General features: G+C 49.2%; 1 protein-coding gene across 1 annotated transcript in view; it reads right to left on the reverse strand.

The window, feature by feature from the left end:
- Positions 1-13,359: 13,359 nt before the first annotated feature.
- The window catches only part of LOC134917408 (uncharacterized), a 57,823-nt gene continuing 44,408 nt past the window's right edge, over positions 13,360-26,774 (reverse strand). The window contains exon 5 of the mRNA XM_063920290.1: positions 13,360-13,882. Coding sequence (XP_063776360.1) covers positions 13,793-13,882 — 90 coding nt within the window. The 3' untranslated portion in view covers positions 13,360-13,792. The remainder of the gene's footprint in view (positions 13,883-26,774) is intronic.

The raw sequence follows: 26,774 nt of genomic DNA on the forward strand, positions 1-26,774 counted from the left end.
GTTGATATGCACTTTGAAATTGTATACAATTTAGAGAGCAATATTAAGGGGGGTACTCATGGAGAGATCCATGGCTAAAATCTAATCAATCTGACTAGATTGATTAGATTTTCTGCACATATCACTCGTGTGTAGCCCCCTCTGCGATAGCGATGCGCGGTGACGAACATCGCTATCGCTGCTGCTAGATTGAGCCTGCATGCAGACCATTACAGTTACATCAATTTAGAGTTAGTGTCTACTATACTATATTGACATTTGTGTGCTAATAAATTCTTTATAATTTAAAAAAATAATCAAATTTAAGGGAAGGGGGTATTGCTTGTTTGAGAAATGAGGTGTAACAATGTAAGATTGTTATTAACCAATCATAATATTTAGTATGTTACATGCACAAGAAAACATTAATAATTTAATTAATACCTATCACTGTTTTGCATTTTTACAGTTTATACATAAATTAGAATTTATCTCATTGTGTTAAAAACAGTTATTTCATAAGGATAAGGCCAGGATAACACAGCATGTGTCTAAATGAGTTATGGAACCACAGCATACTGCATGCCTTTAAACTTTTTTTTTATTATAGTGATGCCAACACTGTGGCAGTGCATGCTGGGTAGTTTAGTTACACAGAAGTTGGTGAGACAAAGGTTGCCTAACCATTACCTAGTCCATGGTTTCCTTCGGCATTTTAAATACACCTCCCAGCAAGCATGGACAACATGTTTAAATATAATAAAAGCAAACCTGTGAGAGTGCATGCTGGGATGTTTATTTCAACAGCAAATGGAGAACCACAGCATGTACACCATGAATTAGGCAAATAAAAAAATCTAACCGTTGCAGTAAAAATAGGATTTCAAAAATGGTGCAACCAAATATATATATATATTTGTTTTGATATAGAAAATATTGTAAATCTGTTTGATAAACAATATAATTGTTTTAATTGAAGAATATTAATAAAATTTATGTTAAAATTAATGAAGGGAAACTTTATGAAAAACATTACATGGGTACAACTGTGCTAAACTGAAATGGGAAACCATTATATTTTAAATCTTTAAAATATAGCTAGAGATTTTTGATTGATGTATATTTTAGAATGGAAAACATAATGTAGAAAATACTTGAATAATAGTTAATTTCTATAATTATAAAAATTCTACTTACCAGTAATGATAGCACCCGAAAATTCAATATGTGAAAAGTGGTTTTTTTTTTATGGTATTTTAAATGATTGAAAGTCAACTAATGAAAAATAAACCATAGAAAATATGAAACTTAACTTTAAAATGAAAAAATAACTATGTTTAGAATTAGTTTTAAAGTTACTCCAACTTGAGATGGAAGGCAATGGCATTTAGAAATTCCATCAAATCTATGAAACCAAGTTGGGCAAAACATTTCTGTAGTGCATCTTCTCGAGCAGTATTTTCACGTTTGGTTGGTGTTCGGGCAACATTAAAGGTTACTTTTTCAATGAGCTTGGTGGTCATTTGTTGCTCCTTGTGAAGATAGGAGATAAGTTTGTAGACTCCAAACTTTTTCTCTCCCAGGAGAATATTCCATCTCCTGTGCCATCCTTCCAACTTATTTTGGGTCCTTGGAATCCCACCAACCATATTGTCATGCACTGACCACATGCATGGTGGAAACAGTGGGGGACATCTGTTTTGACTTCTGGTTCGTTCTCTAAGCCGCCCCAATATATATGTCTCCTCAAAATAAGTTACTAATGTAGCAGCATTAGGAGGCATTTCTGATTTTAATTGTTCAAATGCAGCAGGGATTTCGTCTGCTGGGAGGAAGGAAAGTGCCTGAAGGTTCCTAAGTTTCATAGCAAAAGCATGATCACGTCCATATTGTACAGATAAGCCACATGATTGAATTTTTCGCCAAATATTTTGACCTAAATGAAACAAGCAACACTTATGTGTGCTACTCGGAAAAACTTGTTTAGCTGCTTGTATTGCAGCATTCTCAAAATCTGTCAAAATGTAAAGAGGAGAAAATAGAATATCATATTCCTGTGCATAATCCTGTAGGTCTTCTAAAAAACGGATATAACAAACCTCACTTTTGCTACTAAGCAATCCATAGACCAGTGGGACGAAGCGTTGCGTACTGTCATCTGTGCCAACCATAGCATGAATTGAGTATATTTGTCTAAATAGGGTTGGACACGTTTTGAAAGTGCCATCCATTACCCAATACGGTGCCTCATGAAGCTTCCGCAAGTTAGCTTCTGTACTGAATAATAGTGTCCTTTCGTTGTGGAAAGTACTGTCCTTTCCAAGAAATTTTATCCCATCAATGTATTCCAAATTATGTGGGATATCAATATCATCGAGTGTGGTTGGCTCAGGTGGGCAATCCGCTCTCCTTACCCTTTTCACAAGTTTACGGAGGGATTCACTGTTAGGAAGACAGGCAGCACTAGTAGACGGCATTTGGGCAGTAACCGCTTGAATTATTACAGATGGTGGATCATTGGTATCCCTTGCACGTTGCTTTATTGATGCCTTGGCAATGGCAACATCTGTTTTTTCAGCCTTCGGAGTATGAGTATGTTCTCCATGAGTATTAAGTTGGTGCTGTCCTGCAACAATGGTCGTCTTTGCAAAACATGAACAAGGGCCGGTCTTCCTCTCTGTGCAGTGCCAATAGACGACATCACCACGCTGCTTGTTTTTTGCCAAAAGATATCCGTCTATGTTTAAGAGCATTCCTCTTGTAGAAGGAACCAAACGACATGAAGGTTCATCAGCCATAGTTGAAATACGAATGAGTACTTGATCAGAAGGCTGGATGAATGTCGATTATGTAGACCTGAGCTAAGAGTAACTCTTTATAGCATTTTGAAGAGGGAGGAGAGTTAAAATATATTCAAATGTAACCAATGGCCAAAACTTTAAATTTAAATAAGTGGGAGGGTTAAAATTAACAAATATTTTTTAAGGGTAAAACGTTGGGATATTGATTGGATTTAAATAAAAAACTTTTATTAGGATACATACCTATACTAGTATAAAATATAAAAAATGTATACTTAGAGAGGTTTGTCAATAATATATGGAGAGTGCCGTCATACGATTGTTCATGGTCCGGAATGAGACTTGTAGCGACACGCAATAGAAATAACTTTGTAGGTGCCAGAGTCTCATTAGAGGCACATAAAGGGGTACAGGGGGAGGTATGAGAAGAATGGGAGTGTACGTCCAGAAATAGAGGGGTGCGCAGGGATGGGTGGGGGGGGGGGGATAGTGTACCATGCAGGGAATGATTGGCGGCAGTGGGTAAAGGCTTGTGGGAGATTGGCGGGCAGCCTTGGACTTGTAGTTCCATGCTTTAGAGGAGGGTATTTGATTTGGAAATTAGCGGAGGAAGCTTTTCATTTTGGATGGATTGGGGGGGGTGTAAATTTGGGAAGGGTGATGACTTCAATGAGGGTGCATAGAATAGTCTGGGGGGGGGTTTTATTATTTGGAGTTTGAAAACAACACGCACCCAACATGTTCTTGGGTGCGTGATCATTCAAAGGTTTTGACAGGAGAGACATGGGGTCTGGAGGAGACAATAAGATAAGTGGTGAACTTTATGTGACTCGGATTAGTATGGTGTTTGTATGTAAGAGACTTGGAGTCTACAGATAGGGGTGTAAGGGAGACATAAACATGATTTAATTTGTTTAGTATGGGTGCGCAGGGAGGGGGGGGGGGGGATAGTGTACCATGCAGGGAATGATTGACGGCAGTGGGTAAAGGCTTGTGGGAGCTTGGCGGTCAGCCTTGGACTTGTAGTTCCAGGCATAAGAGGAGAGTCGGGCGGCTGAAGCTATTAACGGGGGTAGCGTCTAATGCAAGACGCCTGATGGGGTGGGCAGGGATGGGGGGGGGGATAGTGTACCATGCAGGGAATAATTGACGGCAGTGGGTAAAGGCTTGTGGGAGCTTGGCGGTCAGCCTTGGACTTGTAGTTCCAGGCATAAGAGGCTTGTGGGAGCTTGGCGGTCAGCCTTGTACTTGTAGTTCCAGGCATAAGAGGCTTGTGGGAGCTTGGCGGTCAGCCTTGTACTTGTAGTTCCAGGCATAAGAGGCTTGTGGGAGCTTGGCGGTCAGCCTTGGACTTGTATTTCCAGGCATAAGAGGAGAGTCGGGCGGCTGAAGCTATTAACGGGGGTAGCGTCTAATGCAAGACGCCTGATGGGGTGCAGGGGGGTGGGGTGTGAAGAGAACACATAGGAGTGTACGTCCAGAAATAGAGGGGTGCGCAGGGATGGGGGGGGGGGGGGGGATAGTGTACCATGCAGGGAATGATTGACGGCAGTGGGTAAAGGCTTGTGGGAGATTGTCGGGCAGCCTTGTACTTGTAGTTCCACGCATAAGAGGAAAGTCGGGCGGCTGAATCTATTAGCGGGGTAGCGTCTGATGCAAGACGCCTGATGGGGTGCGCAGGGATGGGGGGGGCTAGTGTACCATGCAGGGAATAATTGACGGCAGTGGGTAAAGGCTTGTGGGAGCTTGGCGGTCAGCCTTGGACTTGTAGTTCCAGGCATAAGAGGAGAGTCGGGCGGCTGAAGCTATTAACGGGGGTAGCGTCTAATGCAAGACGCCTGATGGGGTGCAGGGGGGTGGGGTGTGAAGAGAACACATAGGAGTGTACGTCCAAAAATAGAGGGGTGCGCAGGGATGGGGGGGGGGGGGGGGATAGTGTACCATGCAGGGAATGATTGGCGGCAGTGGGTAAAGGCTTGTGGGAGATTGGCGGGCAGCCTTGGACTTGTAGTTCCATGCTTTAGAGGAGGGTATTTGATTTGGAAATTAGCGGAGGAAGCTTTTCATTTTGGATGGATTGGGGGGGGTGTAAATTTGGGAAGGGTGATGACTTCAATGAGGGTGCATAGAATAGTCTGGGGGGGGGTTTTATTATTTGGAGTTTGAAAACAACACGCACCCAACATGTTCTTGGGTGCGTGATCATTCAAAGGTTTTGACAGGAGAGACATGGGGTCTGGAGGAGACAATAAGATAAGTGGTGAACTTTATGTGACTCGGATTAGTATGGTGTTTGTATGTAAGAGACTTGGAGTCTACAGATAGGGGTGTAAGGGAGACATAAACATGATTTAATTTGTTTAGTATGGGTGCGCAGGGAGGGGGGGGGGGGGGATAGTGTACCATGCAGGGAATGATTGACGGCAGTGGGTAAAGGCTTGTGGGAGCTTGGCGGTCAGCCTTGGACTTGTAGTTCCAGGCATAAGAGGAGAGTCGGGCGGCTGAAGCTATTAACGGGGGTAGCGTCTAATGCAAGACGCCTGATGGGGTGCGCAGGGATGGGGGGGGCTAGTGTACCATGCAGGGAATAATTGACGGCAGTGGGTAAAGGCTTGTGGGAGCTTGGCGGTCAGCCTTGGACTTGTAGTTCCAGGCATAAGAGGAGAGTCGGGCGGCTGAAGCTATTAACGGGGGTAGCGTCTGATGCAAGACGCCTGATGGGGTGCGCAGGGATGGGGGGGGCTAGTGTACCATGCAGGGAATAATTGACGGCAGTGGGTAAAGGCTTGTGGGAGCTTGGCGGTCAGCCTTGGACTTGTAGTTCCAGGCATAAGAGGAGAGTCGGGCGGCTGAAGCTATTAACGGGGGTAGCGTCTAATGCAAGACGCCTGATGGGGTGCAGGGGGGTGGGGTGTGAAGAGAACACATAGGAGTGTACGTCCAAAAATAGAGGGGTGCGCAGGGATGGGGGGGGGGGGGGGGATAGTGTACCATGCAGGGAATGATTGGCGGCAGTGGGTAAAGGCTTGTGGGAGATTGGCGGGCAGCCTTGGACTTGTAGTTCCATGCTTTAGAGGAGGGTATTTGATTTGGAAATTAGCGGAGGAAGCTTTTCATTTTGGATGGATTGGGGGGGGTGTAAATTTGGGAAGGGTGATGACTTCAATGAGGGTGCATAGAATAGTCTGGGGGGGGGTTTTATTATTTGGAGTTTGAAAACAACACGCACCCAACATGTTCTTGGGTGCGTGATCATTCAAAGGTTTTGACAGGAGAGACATGGGGTCTGGAGGAGACAATAAGATAAGTGGTGAACTTTATGTGACTCGGATTAGTATGGTGTTTGTATGTAAGAGACTTGGAGTCTACAGATAGGGGTGTAAGGGAGACATAAACATGATTTAATTTGTTTAGTATGGGTGCGCAGGGAGGGGGGGGGGGGGGATAGTGTACCATGCAGGGAATGATTGACGGCAGTGGGTAAAGGCTTGTGGGAGCTTGGCGGTCAGCCTTGGACTTGTAGTTCCAGGCATAAGAGGAGAGTCGGGCGGCTGAAGCTATTAACGGGGGTAGCGTCTAATGCAAGACGCCTGATGGGGTGGGCAGGGATGGGGGGGGGGATAGTGTACCATGCAGGGAATAATTGACGGCAGTGGGTAAAGGCTTGTGGGAGCTTGGCGGTCAGCCTTGGACTTGTAGTTCCAGGCATAAGAGGCTTGTGGGAGCTTGGCGGTCAGCCTTGTACTTGTAGTTCCAGGCATAAGAGGCTTGTGGGAGCTTGGCGGTCAGCCTTGTACTTGTAGTTCCAGGCATAAGAGGCTTGTGGGAGCTTGGCGGTCAGCCTTGGACTTGTATTTCCAGGCATAAGAGGAGAGTCGGGCGGCTGAAGCTATTAACGGGGGTAGCGTCTAATGCAAGACGCCTGATGGGGTGCAGGGGGGTGGGGTGTGAAGAGAACACATAGGAGTGTACGTCCAGAAATAGAGGGGTGCGCAGGGATGGGGGGGGGGGGGGAAAGTGTACCATGCAGGGAATGATTGACGGCAGTGGGTAAAGGCTTGTGGGAGATTGTCGGGCAGCCTTGTACTTGTAGTTCCACGCATAAGAGGAAAGTCGGGCGGCTGAATCTATTAGCGGGGTAGCGTCTGATGCAAGACGCCTGATGGGGTGCGCAGGGATGGGGGGGGCTAGTGTACCATGCAGGGAATAATTGACGGCAGTGGGTAAAGGCTTGTGGGAGCTTGGCGGTCAGCCTTGGACTTGTAGTTCCAGGCATAAGAGGAGAGTCGGGCGGCTGAAGCTATTAACGGGGGTAGCGTCTGATGCAAGACGCCTGATGGGGTGCGCAGGGATGGGGGGGGCTAGTGTACCATGCAGGGAATAATTGACGGCAGTGGGTAAAGGCTTGTGGGAGCTTGGCGGTCAGCCTTGGACTTGTAGTTCCAGGCATAAGAGGAGAGTCGGGCGGCTGAAGCTATTAACGGGGGTAGCGTCTAATGCAAGACGCCTGATGGGGTGCAGGGGGGTGGGGTGTGAAGAGAACACATAGGAGTGTACGTCCAAAAATAGAGGGGTGCGCAGGGATGGGGGGGGGGGGGGGGATAGTGTACCATGCAGGGAATGATTGGCGGCAGTGGGTAAAGGCTTGTGGGAGATTGGCGGGCAGCCTTGGACTTGTAGTTCCATGCTTTAGAGGAGGGTATTTGATTTGGAAATTAGCGGAGGAAGCTTTTCATTTTGGATGGATTGGGGGGGGTGTAAATTTGGGAAGGGTGATGACTTCAATGAGGGTGCATAGAATAGTCTGGGGGGGGGTTTTATTATTTGGAGTTTGAAAACAACACGCACCCAACATGTTCTTGGGTGCGTGATCATTCAAAGGTTTTGACAGGAGAGACATGGGGTCTGGAGGAGACAATAAGATAAGTGGTGAACTTTATGTGACTCGGATTAGTATGGTGTTTGTATGTAAGAGACTTGGAGTCTACAGATAGGGGTGTAAGGGAGACATAAACATGATTTAATTTGTTTAGTATGGGTGCGCAGGGAGGGGGGGGGGGGGATAGTGTACCATGCAGGGAATGATTGACGGCAGTGGGTAAAGGCTTGTGGGAGCTTGGCGGTCAGCCTTGGACTTGTAGTTCCAGGCATAAGAGGAGAGTCGGGCGGCTGAAGCTATTAACGGGGGTAGCGTCTAATGCAAGACGCCTGATGGGGTGCGCAGGGATGGGGGGGGGGATAGTGTACCATGCAGGGAATAATTGACGGCAGTGGGTAAAGGCTTGTGGGAGCTTGGCGGTCAGCCTTGGACTTGTAGTTCCAGGCATAAGAGGCTTGTGGGAGCTTGGCGGTCAGCCTTGTACTTGTAGTTCCAGGCATAAGAGGCTTGTGGGAGCTTGGCGGTCAGCCTTGTACTTGTAGTTCCAGGCATAAGAGGCTTGTGGGAGCTTGGCGGTCAGCCTTGGACTTGTATTTCCAGGCATAAGAGGAGAGTCGGGCGGCTGAAGCTATTAACGGGGGTAGCGTCTAATGCAAGACGCCTGATGGGGTGCAGGGGGGTGGGGTGTGAAGAGAACACATAGGAGTGTACGTCCAGAAATAGAGGGGTGCGCAGGGATGGGGGGGGGGGGGGGGATAGTGTACCATGCAGGGAATGATTGACGGCAGTGGGTAAAGGCTTGTGGGAGATTGTCGGGCAGCCTTGTACTTGTAGTTCCACGCATAAGAGGAAAGTCGGGCGGCTGAATCTATTAGCGGGGTAGCGTCTGATGCAAGACGCCTGATGGGGTGCGCAGGGATGGGGGGGGCTAGTGTACCATGCAGGGAATAATTGACGGCAGTGGGTAAAGGCTTGTGGGAGCTTGGCGGTCAGCCTTGGACTTGTAGTTCCAGGCAGAAGAGGAGAGTCGGGCGGATGAAGCTATTAACGGGGGTAGCGTCTAATGCAAGACGCCTGATGGGGTGCGCAGGGATGGGGGGGGGATAGTGTACCATGCAGGGAATAATTGACGGCAGTGGGTAAAGGCTTGTGGGAGCTTGGCGGTCAGCCTTGGACTTGTAGTTCCAGGCATAAGAGGCTTGTGGGAGCTTGGCGGTCAGCCTTGGACTTGTAGTTCCAGGTATAAGAGGCTTGTGGGAGCTTGGGGGTCAGCCTTGGACTTGTAGTTCCAGGCATAAGAGGAGAGTCGGGCGGCTGAAGCTATCAACGGGGGTAGCGTCTAATGCAAGACGCCTGATGGGGTGCAGGGGGGTGGGGTGTGAAGAGAACACATAGGAGTGTACGTCCAGAAATAGAGGGGTGCGCAGGGATGGGGGGGGGGGGGGGATAGTGTACCATGCAGGGAATGATTGGCGGCAGTGGGTAAAGGCTTGTGGGAGATTGGCGGGCAGCCTTGGACTTGTAGTTCCACGCATAAGAGGAAAGTGTAGAAATATTGGTAGGTCTATTATTGTTATGTCTATTAATGTTGTGTCGATCTGTTTGTTGTCTGTTTTAGTGTTGTCGACCTTTATGTTTGTCTATCTTACGGTGAGTCTGTTCCATGTGATGTCTATTAATGTTGTGTCGATCTGTTTGTTGTCTGTTTTAATGTTGTCGACCTTTATGTTTGTCTATCTTACGGTGTGTCTGTTCCATGTGATGTCTATTAATGTTGTGTCGATCTGTTTGTTGTCGATCTATTTGTTGTCTATGTTTCTTGTTGTCTAGGTTTGTGTTTGTCTATGAGTGTATTATCGAACTATTGGTTTGTATATATGTTTCGTGTCGATCAGTTTGAATGTCTATATGTTTGTTGTCGATGATTGTGATGTCTGTGATATTTCCGTTCTATGTTTTCTTTTGTCTGTGAACATGTTGTCGATGTTGTCATGTGTCTATGTTGTGTTTGTCGGTGTTGTTTTGTTGTCGGACATGGTGTTGTCGACCTATTGTTGTTGTCGATGTAATGTTTGTCGACCTTTTAGTGTTGTCGATCAAGTTAAGTTCGATTTTAGGTTGTCGATCTGTTGGTTGTCGGTCTTTGCTGGATCGATAAGCCGTCCGGATACCCTAGGAGGTGACATCCCCATATTTGGCAATTGCTCCGCCTCCACACCAATATCGTCCTCATACATGTCGACACACACGTACCGACACACAGCAGACACACAGGGAATGCTCTAAACGAAGACAGGACCCACTAGCCCTTTGGGGAGACAGAGGGAGAGTCTGCCAGCACACACCAAAAAACGCTATATATGACAGGGATAGCCTTATAATAAGTGCTCCCTTATAGCTGCTTTATATATATCAAGATATTGCCATTAAATTTGCCCCCCCTCTCTGTTTTACCCTGTTTCTGTAGTGCAGTGCAGGGGAGAGACCTGGGAGCCGTCCTGACCAGCGGAGCTGAGAGGAAATGGCGCCGTGTGCTGAGGAGATAGGCCCCGCCCCTTTTTCGGCGGGCTCGTCTCCCGCTATTTTGTGAATACAGGCAGGGGTTAAATATCTCCATATAGCCTCTGGGGGCTATATGTGAGGTATTTTTAGCCTTTATATAGGTTTACATTTGCCTCCCAGGGCGCCCCCCCCCAGCGCCCTGCACCCTCAGTGACTGCGTGTGAAGTGTGCTGAGAGGAAAATGGCGCACAGCTGCAGTGCTGTGCGCTACCTTTAGAAGACTGCAGGAGTCTTCAGCCGCCGATTCTGGACCTCTTCTTACTTCAGCATCTGCAAGGGGGCCGGCGGCGCGGCTCCGGTGACCATCCAGGCTGTACCTGTGATCGTCCCTCTGGAGCTGATGTCCAGTAGCCAAGAAGCCAATCCATCCTGCACGCAGGTGAGTTCACTTCTTCTCCCCTCTGTCCCTCGTTGCAGTGATCCTGTTGCCAGGAGGAATCACTGTAAAATAAAAAACCTAAGCTAAACTTTCTCTAAGCAGCTCTTTATGAGAGCCACCTAGAATTGCACCCTTCTCGGCCGGGCACAAAAATCTAACTGGAGTCTGGAGGAGGGTCATAGGGGGAGGAGCCAGTGCACACCACCTGATCTGGAAAAGCTTTACTTTTTGTGCCCTGTCTCCTGCGGAGCCGCTATTCCCCATGGTCCTTTCAGGAACCCCAGCATCCACTAGGACGATAGAGAAATTATGTTTCCAGGACGGCTAGAGTCAGGAAAATTGACTCGCTATTTATCCTGTATGCACCCAACAGGCTGGGTGCTCCTGCTTCTAAGCAGACTATCGCTCGCTGGATCTGGGACACGATTCAGCAGGCGCATTCTGCGGCTGGACTGCCGCATCTTAAATCAGTGAAAGCCCATTCCACAAGGAAGGTGGGCTCATCTTGGGCGGCTGCCCGAGGGGTCTCGGCTTTACAACTTTGCCGAGCTGTTACTTGGTCAGGGGCAAACACGTTTGCAAAATTCTACAAAATTGATACCCTGGCTGAGGAGGACCTGGAGTTCTCTCATTCGGTGCTACAGAGTCTCCCGCCCGTTTGGGAGCTTTGGTATAATCCCCATGGTCCTTACGGAGTTCCCAGCATCCACTAGGACGTCAGAGAAAATAAGATTTTACTCACCGGTAAATCTATTTCTCGTAGTCCGTAGTGGATGCTGGGCGCCCATCCCAAGTGCGGATTGTCTGCAATACTTGTATATAGTTATTGCCTAACTAAAGGGTTATTGTTGAGCCATCTGTTGAGAGGCTCAGTTATATTCATACTGTTAACTGGGTATAGTATCACGAGTTATTACGGTGTGATTGGTGTGGCTGGTATGAGTCTTACCCGGGATTCAAAATCCTTCCTTATTATGTCAGCTCGTCCGGGCACAGTGTCCTAACTGAGGCTTGGAGGAGGGTCATAGTGGGAGGAGCCAGTGCACACCAGGTAGTCATAAATCTTTCTAGAGTGCCCAGCCTCCTACGGAGCCCGCTATTCCCCATGGTCCTTACGGAGTTCCCAGCATCCACTACGGACTACGAGAAATAGATTTACCGGTGAGTAAAATCTTATTTTTGTGAGTATAATTTTTCCAACAGGTACCCCATGGATTCTACATGGAGAAGAGGACCGACCCTCGTGTGAACATAGGTAAGTATGTGTGTATGGAGGTGTGGATGTATGTATTAAACTTTTACTTTCAAGGTGTGTGTCTTCTGTTTTTATTGGGGTATATTTTTAGTAGTAGTACTACAGGTACCAGCGGGCCCGGTTTTACACCGCATGCTGGTACTTGTGGTTCTCCAAGTACCAGCTTGCAGGGGAGGCTTGCTGGGACTTGTAGTACTGCTACTAAAAACAATATTCATTTTTTGACAAAAAGGCTATCAGCCCCCCATCCGCAGCCCTTGGATGGGGGGGGACAGCCTCGGGCTTCACCCCTGGCCCTTCGGTGGCTGGAGGGGGGGGACCCCTTGATTGAAGGGGTTCCCACTCCTCCAGGGTACCCCGGCCAGGGGTGACTAGTTGGGTATGTAATGCCAGGGCCGCAGGGACCAATATAAAAGTGTCCCCCGGCTGTGGCATTATGTATCTGGCTAGTGGAGCCCGGTGCTGGTTTCAGAAATACGGGGGACCCCTACGCTTTTTGTCCCCCGTATTTTTGGAACCAGGACCAGGCGCAGAGCCCGGTGCTGGTTGTTTAAATATGGGGGAACCCCTGTCACTTTTCCCCCCATATTTTTTCAACCAGGGCCGGCTCAAAGAGCCAGAGGCTGGTTTTGCTTAGGAGGGGGGACCCCACGCAATTTTATTTTTAAAAATTAACACTTTCCCACCCCTTCCCAATGAAAAACATGCACGGATCTCATGGATCCGTGCATGCCTATCCGAACACGGTAAAAAAAAAGCAGGTCTGGTTTTTTTTAGCACTTTATCACGATTTGTATTTTATCACGGCAGTATTTGGCTATTGTCGGCAATGTTTGTGATTTGCACTTTTTAGTAAATGACCGATTTCTACCAAATTCCAGGCGTATTTGACCGATGGTGTATTGATTCGTAATTTTTTCCTAGGACTTCCAAAATAATACGAATGCCCTCATCACTGCCGTGATTTGAGTTTAGTAAATTCCCGAGATGACACTTTGAAGAAAAAACACCATCTCGGTCAAAATCGGGACCTTAGTAAATATACCCCCATATGTAGATTATTATTATTGATAGACTGATTAGGCATTAAATAGAGAGGCAGCACCCATAACAGCCATTAAATTGGCATTGTGCATTATCCATGCAAAATACTGAGGTCTGAGGAAAAACGTGCAATGTCAGTAGATGTGGTGTGCAATCGAAGAACAGCACGCCGTGTCAGTGCAGATTAACTGAATTTCCCTCAAAGATTTTTTTATTTTTTTGTGGAGTGAGGAAAGAAATTGAACACAAGGCACTGTATAATAATGAAAGGCAAACATCCCACAGCCTCCCAAACATACAAAAGGCAGCAGGTGGGAGGTTCACTAGAATTATACTTTTATCATTTTCTAAAACCCTATTAATCATAATATATATATATATATATATATATATATATATATATATATATATATATATATATATATATATATAAATGCAGACACCATAGAGCCAACACCACTATAAAAAAATATGTTTATTACAAAATATCGGAATCAGTCAATATGCTACAATACACTTCAACACTGTGACTGGACAGGACCAAAAAAAATGACCAACAGCTATTTCATTACAAACATTAAAAAAAGGCACCAGACAGATTATAGATGTAAATAGCAAACACATGCATTTAATCAGCCTGACAAGATGTACACAAATGCTTACCTGTCATAATTAATATTAGTAGATATTAACATATTAAAGAGCAGCTAGGAACATAGTGCAAGTTGTTTGGCAATGCCTTGCAAAATGGCACATTTCTGAGGATCCATACACACTGCATTCAGTAGAATGATACATAATGGTTTTGTAGCAATTGTAAAGAACACAGGTTATTTTTCATGGTTTAGTTGGTTTTACAATACACCGCCATAATGTCACCAACAAGTGCTTAGTTAATAAAGGCTTGTCTTCCTCATGATCCTAAGAAATTCTTGCTCATTAATTTCCCCATCTCCATCACGATCAGCTTCATCAATCATTTCCTAGTAAACAAAAATCAAATTGTAAACAAATATTATATAGCAGCATGAGTTAGCATAGTTTTTACATTTAAAAACATGTTCAGAACAAAAGGTTGTTAACATATATTATAGTTCATAAATAGCCAAGCGCAGTGACGTCAATTGACATGTCCTGAGCACACTTCTCTATGGTTAATTCAATGCCAGAGGCAACTGCAACAGATTGCAAATGTACAAAGGTGTGCCACAGATACACTACTATAAAAGATGTAATTTATATCCAGCACTTCTGACATTATATAAATAATTTAGTTCCTTGCTGAATTAGGTTTAAAAAATAAAATATAAAAAGGATAATGTGTTTATTAAACACCTGTAATAAAGCCTATACAGCAGGGCTGGCCAAACCAGTCCTCGAGTTCTATCAACAGTTCATGTTTTCCAGGCCTCCTGGAGATCTGTAGAATTGTCAGGAAGGAATAAATGCAGCACATCTTAATTAGTAATTGTGACAGGACGGTCCCGTACGAAAGCACTCGCCGCTTTCGTGTCCCGTCTCCTACGCACAGATTGGAAGGTCAAGTCACACGAGGCCTGACCACATAGGGGATTCCCGCTTACCGTCAGTAACGGACTGTTACTGACTCCACCCACTGCGTTGTGGGCGGGTTTATGCTGCCACCACCAAACTCCTAACCGGCCGTGGCGTTTGGAACCACGGTTCTGCTCTGTATGTGCCGACGCACTGCCTTACCACACCTGTGTGGTGTTGACGAATCCCCACTAGCCACTTGCTAGGCCTCTACCGGTAGCTGGCGGAAGGCGGAACTTGGAGACGTTAGGTGCTTCCCTGGACAGCTGGAGGACGGGGCTATGGTTGGCATAACCCTGTAGGTCACAAGATGAAGCAATCTTCTTGAGGCAATGATGTTTATTTGCTCAAATATAACCTTTAAAAAGGCTCCTCCCTATTGCTAGGGGCAACAGCATACAACAAGATGTTTCAGCAGAATAAAAATGGTACAATACAATTTCCATGGGCTAACTGCCCTCCTTTTATCCCACTCCAATACACATTACCACAGGGGGTAAGCCCGCCCTGTGGTGTTCAACCAATTAATGTTTACCCATGAGCTGTGCATGCCTTGGTCACATGCACAGCTAACATTGTTCTCTATGGACAGTGGGGAGTGGTCACTCTCCTATGACTGTCCAATCCTGGAGGATCAGGATACGCCCCGGTGCCGTTCAGTCTAGGCTGGGGGAAGTCTTCCCTCCTAAAACTGACTTCCAGAAACCTGCCCGGGACCTAGCCCACTGCCCGGATTTGGGCTCCAGAGCTGGGCAGCCTAGCTCCCCGGTCCAGGTTTCCAGGCCACTACGGGTGATATCCATGGAGCTCCAGAAAACCACTCAGCTTGTTTCAAAGCTGAGCTTCTTCTCTCTCTCCCAATGCCCCTTTAAAGTGTGAGGCTGTATGGGAAAGTATTCCGTTTTTGGGGGAAAGGTCTGGGAGAATCCATCAGCCTGCACAGCCATGGATTCTCCCCTCCTGGGACACACAACCAAGTAAGTGCATTTTACCTTTAAATACATCACATTTAAAACACACTGTACATTCCCCTTTTAAATATACACTGAGCCTGTGCTCTGCACAGGCTCTACATACCCAGGCACTGCAGTGCCTTACAACACACTGTATATGTTATTACATTTAAAACAATGTCTTTGTTTTTTCTACATACTGTCCCCTAGTCCTGCAGCCTGGCTGCTAGGACTCTGTCTGTGCTGGAGGTATGGGGTTGGCTCCCCCCATCCTCCAGCCTGTCTGCCTGTCACTGGGGTCCAGGGAGCTGGCTCTCCCTGTCCCCCCAGTGGGGCACTCACTTTGTGGCCTCGCCGCACCCCCCTGATCCGAAGCCCGGCGGCCCGGGACACTTGTCCCGGCCGCTGTGGCTCTGTCTCTGTTGCAGCGCTGAGGTGCCGGGAGTGTAGCTCCCGGACCCCAGCACTTACCAACCTAATCATCCCCCCGCCGCTAGGGAGCCGGCTAGCCCGGTCCCCCATGAGCGGCGCACTCTGGTGGCCTCGCCGCGCAGGGGGCCGGCTAGCCCAGTCCCCTGTATGCGGCGCTGAGATCTGGTGCCCTCGCCGCAGCGTCCGGCAGGGAGCCGGGCTGCGACGCACCCCCCCTTTCCGCCCGGCAGCCCGGGACGTTCGTCCCGGCTGCCCACCTCTGATGGGCTGAGGCAACCACGGAGCGCGCTGCAGCGGGAGCTGAGCTCCCACTTTCAGCGGCTCACCCTTCTCCCCCCCGGCGCACACACAGCTCAGTGCGCCGGGGGGCTGTGCTCACCGCTGCCGAGAGCGGAGCTCCCGGACTCCGGCGGCGCACACCCGATGGCTGCAGCGGGAGCTGATCTCCCGGCTGCAGCAGTCCCCCTCTCCCCCGGCGCGCACACTCTGCTCAGCGCGCCGGGGGCTGCCCTCACTGCCGTGGTTTCCGGAGAGGTCCGGGACCACGGCTCACACAAAAAATATTTTTTTTTTAAACATTACTAAACACCTGGCGCCCTATACATTTTGAATATGGCGCCAAGCGCCCATTGTCCGGTTAATGGTGCCGGGCACTAGGGGTTAACCCCTTCAGTGCCGCGGCGGCCATTTTACACGTGGCCTGGAGCCTCTCCGGCCACACTCCTCCCCCCCCTATTCAAGCGGGTCAACCAGGGACCCATGTCCCAACGATTTGGTCCCTGGTCACGCAGTCTTTAATGAGGTTACTGGGAGTTCTTCGGGGGTTCAGGCTCCTCCTGACGTGACAGTGCATCCGCATTGCTATGAGCCTTGCCTTGCTTGTGGATAATATGAAAGTCATAAACCTGAAGAGCAAGGCTCCACCGCAACAGTCTGCCGTTTTCCCCCGTGGTGTGCTGGAGCCACCGTAATGGATTGTGGTCCGTTACCACCGTAAAATGGCGGCCATACAAATAGGGCTGAAGCTTCTTCACAGCCCAAACAATAGCCAAACACTCCTTTTCAATTGTGGCATACCCCACCTCCCGCGGTAGCAGCTTTCTGCTCAAATAGGCCACAGGGTGCTCCTGCCAATCCGGCCCCTCCTGGCTCAGTACTGCCCCGAGTCCGTACTGTGACGCATCAGTCTGTACAACAAAGTCTTTACTATAGTCCGGCGCCATCAGTACTGGGGCTTGTACTAGAGCGGTTTTCAACGACTGGAATGCCAACTCACATGCGGTCGTCCAGTCAACTATCTTGGGGAGTTTCTTCTTAGTCAGATCAGTCAGGGGTTTGGCCACGGAACTAAAGTCAGGGACGAAACGTCTGTAGTACCCTGCGATCCCTAAGAAAGCCAGGACCTGTCTCTGGGTTGTGGGTCGGGGCCAGTCGCGGATTGCCTCCACCTTCGCTGGTTCAGGCTTCACCTTACCTCCCCCCACACGGTGTCCCAGGTACTGTACCTCTGACATCCCCATTTGGCACTTCTCTGCCCTGATGGTCAGACCTGCCCACCGAATCCTCTCTAACACCAACCCCACATGCCTCAGGTGCTCTTCCCAGGTTCGGCTGAAGACAGCAATGTCATCCAAGTAGGCCTGGGCGAACTCTCTGAACCCCTTCAGCAGGTCATCGACCACACTCTGGAAGGTATAGTGTAAATAATTTATAGAGAACACGAATGGCGCCAAAGCAACAAGCAGCAACCCCTTTGCACCAGTGGTAATCCCTTGTACCAATATGAGACAGTGAACAGATAAAGTAAGTGCAATAGGGTGCGCTAAATGCGGAAATGGGTGAACAGATCTGATTGACCTTTGTGTGTAATATTAAAAGTTGATACTTCCCTTAATATCACCTATATGCATATACTTCTTGAGTCCGTTCCACATATAAAAGAAAATAAATAGATGCATATAGTGTAGTATATTTTAAATGAGACAAAATTTAATACAATCAATTCTCAGACTTATACATAAAAAGATGCACATAAAATGCAAAAATTTAATTCCTAAAAACACTTATTTTTCACCCAAATGCGGGGTAATAAAGGTGGAGGATTACCAGATGAAAGTGATCAGTGAGCGTATCAGATGTAACCTTAGGGTAACTGGCTCCGGAACCGGGTTCCCTCGTCCACGTCCCAATCGTCTGGTCAGCCTTACACCTGTTGATAATTCAATGGGTACTCCACTCTCCTGCTGCTTATAGGGACAATTATGGGAAGAAAGGAGGTGAAAAACAATTTAAAAATTATACCGGAATACATAAAAATTGGAACAACAGGTGTAAGGCTGACCAGACGATTGGGACGTGGACGAGGGAACCCGATCACTTTCATCTGGTAATCCTCCACCTTTATTACCCCGCATTTGGGTGAAAAATAAGTGTTTTTAGGAATTAAATTTTTGCATTTTATGTGCATCTTTTTATGTATAAGTCTGAGAATTGATTGTATTAAATTTTGTCTCATTTAAAATATACTACACTATATGCATCTATTTATTTTCTTTTATATGTGGAACGGACTCAAGAAGTATATGCATATAGGTGATATTAAGGGAAGTATCAACTTTTAATATTACACACAAAGGTCAATCAGATCTGTTCACCCATTTCCGCATTTAGCGCACCCTATTGCACTTACTTTATCTGTTCACACTCTGGAAGGTGGCTGGCGCATTCTTCATCGCAAATGGCATGGTTCTGAACTCAAACAAGCCAAAGGAGGTGATTAAGGCGGACCGGTCCTGAGCCTCGGGAGTCATTGGTATCTGCCAATACCCCTTGCTCAGGTCGAACGTAGAGATGTACTTCGCTCCAGCCAACTCGTCTAACAGTGCGTCAATGCGGGGTAGGGGATAGGCGTCTGATTTGGTCACTTCGTTCAACCGGCGGTAGTCTACGCAGAACCTGGTTGTCCGGTCCTTCTTGGGAACCAGTACAACTGAGGCGGCCCAGGGACTGTTGGAGCGCGTGATTACGCCTAGCGCTAACATCTCCTGCCCCTCTCGGTAGATACTCTCCTGCGCCTCTGGTGAGACCCGATACGCGGGTTGCCGAATCGGCCTATGCTCACCAGTGTCTACATGATGGGCACGTAGGGAAGTCAGGCCGGGCTTCCTGCTGAACTGGGCCTCAAAGGACTGCAGCATTGTCTCCAGCTGCTCCCTCTTGGGGTTACCAAGCTCACTGCTTCAGCTAACTTCCTCTACACCACCCTCACCCTTGGCATCCGCGAGAAGGTCAAGAATGGGATCTTTTCCTGGTTCCTCCATCGGCAGGCAGCACACAGCGGCTACCGACTCCACACGCTCGTGGTATGCCTTCAACATGTTTATATGGTAGGTACGCTGTCTCCTACCATCGCTGTCAAATGACACCACGTAGGTGATGTCGCTTAGGCGTTTTGCGACCGTGTACGGTCCCGCCCAGGCAGCCTGGAGCTTGTTCTGACGTGTGGGCACCAGAACCAGCACCTTCTGCCCTACTCCAAAGACCCGAGCACGCGCGCCCTAGTCATACCAAGTCATCTGCTTGGTCTGTGCTTCCGCAAGATTTGCTTGCGCTAGTCCCATGAGATTCTCTAACCGATCTCCGAGCTTCAACACATACTCCACCACGGACTCATTTTGGTGGATCAGCTCCCCCTCCCAAGACTCCCGGAACAGGTCAAGAGGTCCAAGGACTCTGCGGCCATATAGTAACTCGAAGGGTGAGAATCCGGTCAACTCCTGGGGCACCTCCCGATATGCAAACAGGAGGTGCGGCAGGTATCGCTCCCAGTCTCCCCCCTCCGAAGTCACAAATGCCCGTAGCATCTGCTTCAGAGTGCCATTGAATCTCTCGCAAAGTCCGTTAGTCTGGGGATGATAGGGGGCAGTGCGGAGTTGGCGCACTCCGCACCTCGCCCAGAGACACTGGACCAGATCACTTATGAACTGAGTCCCTTGATCAGTTAGGATCTCACTGGGGAACCCTACTCTACTAAATATGCACAGCAGAGCGTCCGCTACCTTTTCCGCAGTGATGGCGGACAGAGCCACAGCCTCTGGATACCGGGTAGCATAATCCACCACGGTGAGGATGTATCTCTTCCCCGATCTACTGGGCACAGGTAGGGGACCGACTATGTCCACGGCCACTCGTTGGAAAGGTTCCCCGACTATTGGCAAAGACCTCAGGGGAGCCAGAGCACTGGGGCGTCCAAGCCGTTGGCATATATCACAGGACTTACAGTAGGTCCGGACGTCATCCGACACTACGGGCCAAAAAAAGTTCTGCGTCAGGCGCCTCAGTGTTCGGTCCCTCCCCTGGTGTCCCGCCAAAGGAATTTCATGTGCAACCGACATCAGTTGCTCCCGAAAGCTCCTGGGAACCACCAGTTGAACTTGCTCCCGGCACTGGCCTATCCCCTTCTACCTTGGCTACCCGGAACAGTTACCGTTTCCACCAGGTCACACTCCCTGCCCCCATCCCAGCAAGGCCGCAGCCAGCTTGGCGCCTCATACCTTCCAGGGATGGGTCAGAGAGCTGAGCTTCCCTAAACTCCTGCCTGCGGCCCTCACTTTCTCCTAAGTTTGGACAATCTACAGGGGGAATATTGGGGTCAGTCATGGTAGGGTCGGGGTTGTCGCTCATACTCACCGCCGGAGTTGGCAAACCACTAGGGACAGGAGCATCACTGGGCACCCCCACAGGATTCAACAAACTGGAACCGACATCCTCTGCGTTGCTAGGGGACGTAGGCCCACCAGAGGCAAGGGGCAGATGTGCTGATCTGGCCGCTGTGGTCTTTTCCTCTGGGCTGGGCGGTGCTGGCAGAGACGATGAAGACTGTAGTCTGGCCGCTTGACTCCGGGTGATGGCGTTCGCAAAAGCAGTAACGATTCCTCCACCGAGATCATTCCCCAAGACGACATCAGTTGGGAGGCCATCCATTACAGCAACATCTCTTAGCTCTTGTCCAGCTCCCCAGTCGAGGTAGACTCTGGCCATGGGCACTTCTCGCTCTAGCCCATCGGCCACTAACTTTTGCAGTGTAACCCTGCAGTACTGCAGCAGGATCGACAAGGTGGGGGCTTACAACAGTTATGGAGGCCCCAGAGTCTCTTAAGCCTTCGCCCTGCAGGGACCCCACTTGGACCGGCTGCAGGTGCCGCCACATATTTGGAGGGGGCTTCTTAGCCATACAGGTGACTCTTTCCGCGGAGTCCACCTGCTTCTCACCACACTCCATCGGACTGACTGGAGAGGGTACAGTCTCTGGAAGCTCATCTCCCCGGGTTAAGCAAGCAATCCGGGCTCCAGCACTCGGATTTGGGGCACGAGTCTAGGGTGCTTGGGATGCAGGACAGTTCATCCTCAGATGTCCGATTTTCCCACAGCCATAGCACTTTTTGTCCAGGCGTGGCTCCGATGTCCTCTGATTACTGGCAGGGGCACTGCGGGGCGGTTGCTGGCCAAAAGCACCCGGGTTGGAAGATGCTTGCTTTGGGGGGCGATGAGCTGAAGAGGGGGGTCCCCCTGGTGGTACAGTCTTTTGGGGCTGGCTGCTGGTTGGGCGCTTCTGCCCCTGCGGCCGAATTGCCACATACTTGTCTGCTAACTGGGCAGCCATCTTTAAGCTGGGTGGCTCCCGATCTAGCACCCACTCCTTCACTTCTGGGGCGCACCTGCGGTAGAACTGCTCCCTGCAGATCAGGTCAATCAGTGCGTCCCATGTAGTGGCTCCCGAATCCTTCACCCACTTCACCACATACTGCCGCAGCTGGGTGGCGAACTGCTCATGGGTGCTGCTAGGATTCTTGGGCAAGTCTCTGAACTTCTTCCTGTAAGACTCTGGAGTGATGAAGAATCGCTGGAGGAGGGCCTTCGCAACTTCGTCGTAGTTCCCACAGTCCTCCGTGGCTACTCCTCGATAGGCCTCCAAGGCCTCTCCATGCAGAGTGGGCACAAGGTGTCTCACCCACTCTGACTTGGGTAGATCGCGTAGTTTACAAGTCCTTTCAAAAACTTGCAAATGTCCATCAATGTCCCCATCACTGTCTGCAAACTTGGCAAACTGAACTCGTCCTGATCTGTGTACAACAGCTGACAACGGCTCCCGGGGTACCACGGCCTGTGGTGCCCGCTCATCACGCCACATCTGGATGATGATCAAGCGCTCTTGCTCCGTTGCCCTTTCCCCCAATTCCGCTAGCCGATCTGCTAGGGTATCCGGGCCGCCCCCCCCTGGGACGTTGGGATCCTGGCCCTGCTAGGGATTGCTGGGAAACATGGCTGCTGTGAGAGAGGGTGGGGCTTGTGGGTCTCACCGGTTCTGTACGAAGGTCCACTGGTGGGCCGTCCTCTGCGATGCTGACGCCGTCAGTGCTTTCCACCTCCGCCCGATGGGACTCCTCCCAGCTCCTGGGCACCGCCTTCATGACGCTTCTGGACGCATTGAAAGGGATATCCACACCCTTCTCCTGGCACACGATCTCCAGATCATCCTTGGACATTCCGCTGAATTCCGCCATCTTGTGCGTTCTCCTGCGCTGCAGTTACTCCTCTCCTGAGTAACTCGGCTTCTCCAATCGGGTGATGAAAAGCCGCCTAGGATTATCCCATCGCTATGCCACCAATTTCTGTGACAGGACGGTCCCGTAAGAAAGCACTCGCCGCTTTCGTGTCCTGTCTCCTGCGCACAGATTGGAAGGTCAAGTCACACGAGGCCTGACCACATAGGGGATTCCCGCTTACCGTCAGTAACCGACTGTTACTGACTCCACCCACTGCGTTGTGGGCGGGTTTATGCTGCCACCACCAAACTTCTAACCCGGCCGTGGCGTTTGGAACCACGGTTCTGCTCTGTATGTGCCGACGCACTGCCTTACCACACCTGTGTGGTATTGACGAATCCCCACTAGCCACTTGCTAGGCCTCTACTGGTAGCTGGCGGAAGGCGGAACTTTGGTGGCCTCGCCGCGCAGGGGGACGGCTAGCCCGGTTCCCTGTATGCAGCGCTGAGATCTGGTCCCCTCGACGCAGCGTCCGGCAGGGAGCCGGGCTGCGACGCACCCCCCCTTTCCGCCCGGCACGTTCGTCCCGGCTGCCGCGGCTGACCACCTCTGATGGGCTGAGGCGCCGGGAGCAGAGCTCTCGGCCCCCCAGCAGAGGCAACCACGGAGCGCGCTGCAGCGGGAGCTGAGCTCCCACTTGCAGCGGCTCACCCTTCTCTCCCCCGGCGCACACACAGCTCAGTGCGCCGGGGGGCTGTGCTCACCGCTGCCAGGAGCGGAGCTCCCGGACTCCGGCGGCGCACACCCGATGGCTGCAGCGGGAGCTGATCTCCCGGCTGCAGCAGTCCCCCTCTCCCCCGGCGCGCACACTCTGCTCAGCGCGCCGGGGGCTGCTCTCACTGCCGTGGTCTCCGGAGAGGTCCAGGACCACGGCACACATAAAAAATAAAAATTTTTTAAACATTACTAAACACCTGGCGCCCTATACATTTTGAATATGGCGCCAAGTGCCCATTGTCCGGTTAATGGCGCCGGGCACTAGGGGTTAACCCCTTCAGTGCCGCGGCGGCCATTTTACACGTGGCCTGGAGCCTCTCCGGCCACAGTAATGACTACACCTGTGCAACAGCTAGGTGGTCTGGAAAATGTGAACTGTTGGTAGATCTCGAGGACTGGTTTGGCCAGCTCTGCTATACAGTATGTGCCATAAACAAGGTTTTGGGTACTCGCATATAAATCTTTAAAATCTCCGAGCCCATCTGAACTACAATGCCTCCAAGGGGTCATGTTCATGGCACAGGAACTGGGCACTTAAAAGGTTATTATCTTTTGGTATAAAGCTCTTCCCCTCACAACCACTCCACAGTATCAAATTACAAAGCCCCAAAAGTATTTGATTGTAAACCAAAAGAATACAAAAAAGCACAATACACTAACAGAAAGAACTCATGACAATAAATGAGGGATCACAGCAGTAAATGCATACCTCCCAACTTTTAGGTCTATGGAGTCGGGAGGTTGTTGCGTGCGACCCAGAAAAGGGGTGTAGCCTCATGTGAAGTGTGCGTGAGCCTCACAGCACTGACCCGTGGCCCGGCATTTCAGCTGAGCAGCTCCCTGCTCACCTCCCAGCACTGAACAGATGAATGAATGAATGAATGAATGAATGAATGAATGAATGAATGAATGAATGAATGAATGAAAATCTGCAGGTGTACCTTGGGAATTTAGGACCAGCGCATGCACAATATATGCAAGCACCTATCCCTGACAGCAGCTACAGCAGAGAGCACTTCGCCAAAGAAATTAGTTAATTCTCTTCAGAAATCACTAGTCTAGTCTAAACCCCCAATCCCGCCCATGCCCATAGACCCCCCCCCCCCCATTATAAAATGAGCACCCACCTCTCATTGGCAATAGACCACCCAGTGGTCTTAAATTGTAGGATTTGTACCCTGTCCCCCCCCCCCCACACACACAACACCCCCTGAAATGCAGACGAACAGAGCTACAATTTAATAGCTCCATTTGGGCGCCATGTAGTGGCTCCCAGGAGAAAAACATTTGAATTCTGCCCATAGAAGGAAACCTGTGTGCAATCTGAAATTTGTTATTTGAATTAAGCCATGGTTCAGATATTAATTCTTACAAATGGTAAGTATAATGAAATAACAGATCTTTTTTATTTAATCTCTCAGTTCTAAATATATACTCAGAGACTGTCTCCTGATTTTTAAATATCTCTAAGGTCAATGACATGAAACACATGGCTTTAACCAGGTCATCTACCGCTGAACACCTGATTCCTACTTCTATTAAAAGGATAGATTATTCAAATTCAGACTCTAAAGGTGCATACACACGGAGAGATTTTAACTATGAGAGATTTTGACTGAGCGTTTTCCCTTGAACTGGCAGTAGGAGATTTTGACTAACTTTTCCAGCGATTTTGACTAACTTTACCAGCGATTTTGACTAACTTTACCAGCGATTTTGACTATGGGCGATTTTAGCTAACTCATTTAAGCAAGGAGAGGTTTTTCTTTTCCAGCGACCTAGCCAAAATTTACCTGCCTGCACAGTCTATTTTTAGCAGCGATAGCGACCTGGCGGGGACGCGCATCGCTATCGCTGGCTGTGTACACATGGAGAGATATGCACTAACTTTCTGAGCGATTTTGACTATATAGTCAAAATCTCTCAGCTATATCGCTCCGTGTGTATGGACCTTTACTGATATTCTTCACCACCGATTCCGGATGTAGGCCGTAACTCCCGTTCAGCAGTGGGTCCCAACTCCCTGCAACTTCCACCAGACCGGCCACTTGCTTGCTCCAGCTGACAGCCGCATTACGGCTTTCAGCCTACAGTCTCTGCATTTGGCTGTGGATCCTGACCACCGGTGACCTCAGCATTGCTGCCAGGGCTACTGTCCAGCTGACCCCTGCACCCCCATCTGTTTGTTATCAAGATTGCCGTCGAGCTGTCCCTATCCAATTTGAGGCTCTACGCAAGATTTTGGCTGGTGAAACCTAGCACTGCTGCTAGTTTTGCCTCTGACACAGCACACAGGTCGCCCGGGACCAAGCAAAGTTAAAGGTGTGGCCTAATCACGGACCCCCTTGACCACACCCCTTTTTAACTCACTCCAATGCAGCAGGCCTCTCGAGCCGGCCCGGGAGAGGAGGCATGAGACCTTCCCAATTGCAGATCAATTAGGTACCCCGCAAAACCGATGCTGCCCCAGTCAAGTTAAGTTGGCCTTAGGCTTGGCATGCATGTTTCTAGGTATGCAAATTGACATAGGCATTTGCTTAGTTTGCCTATGCCTAAGGTCGGCTCTGCCGGCCAGTTCGATAGACCACTGGCAACAACCTCCCTTCAACTGCACCCTCAGCCCCTGCTGAATTGGGGCCTCATGCAGCTGCTTTAAGGTAAGGAGAGGTATATTTTTAGAAAGGGGGGGGGGGGTGAAAGGTGCAGGTAAAAAAAAAAATATATATATATTAGCTATCCTAAAAATAGAAAAGCAAACAAAATAAACACATTGAGGAAGGGGTTAGAGCAGGCATGTCCAAACTGCGGCCCTCCAGCTGTTGAGAAACTACACATCCCAGCACGCCCTGACACAGCTTTAGCATTCACTGACCGCAAAATTGAGTCAGGGCATGCTGGGATATGTAGTTTCACAACAGCTGGAGGGCCGCAGTTTGGACATGCCTGGGTTAGAGGAGGAAGAGCTTATATACACAAAGAAGTTAACCTATTAAGTACTAGCTCCTCAACCTTCACAAAACACCCACATGTCCCCCCAACTAGAAGAGAAATATATACTCCTAAAAGATATATTCTGTGGGAGTCTGAGGCTCAACCATATCACCCATATGCGAAGTCTGAGGAGACGCAATCACAAGGTCCTTAATTCCCTGGTGACCAATTGCCTTATATACACACAATCACACTAACGTTCTCCATCATCCTGTAATGAGAATTCTGAATATAAATTACCCACCGAGTGAATATGATCCACTTGCAGTCTAGGGACCCCTAAAGTGTCTTTTCAAAGAAGAAACATTTTTTCAAATCCCAGAATAGTGCTTTCCATTGCTCAGGTCCAGGATGGTGAATCTGAAGAACCTGGAGCCAAACAACAAGTGACCTCACCCAGAGCAGGATTGGAAGGAGAAGGGGTAAAAAGGTAAACTTCAATCTCATTGGCAGGGCAAAAGACTAAGCCAAATAGTATGGCCAAGTTGGTTCTTCCACTGTCACTGGACTCTTCCTGGTCAGGCATATGTTGCAAATCTCCATCTAGCAGACTGTGCAACAGGCATGGGAGTCCAACTGTCTACTAGGTCATTTAGACTGGCATCTAGAACAAATTAAAAATT

This window comes from Pseudophryne corroboree, chromosome 1 (assembly GCF_028390025.1).
Source record: "Pseudophryne corroboree isolate aPseCor3 chromosome 1, aPseCor3.hap2, whole genome shotgun sequence".
In the NCBI taxonomy this organism is placed as follows: domain Eukaryota; kingdom Metazoa; phylum Chordata; class Amphibia; order Anura; family Myobatrachidae; genus Pseudophryne; species Pseudophryne corroboree.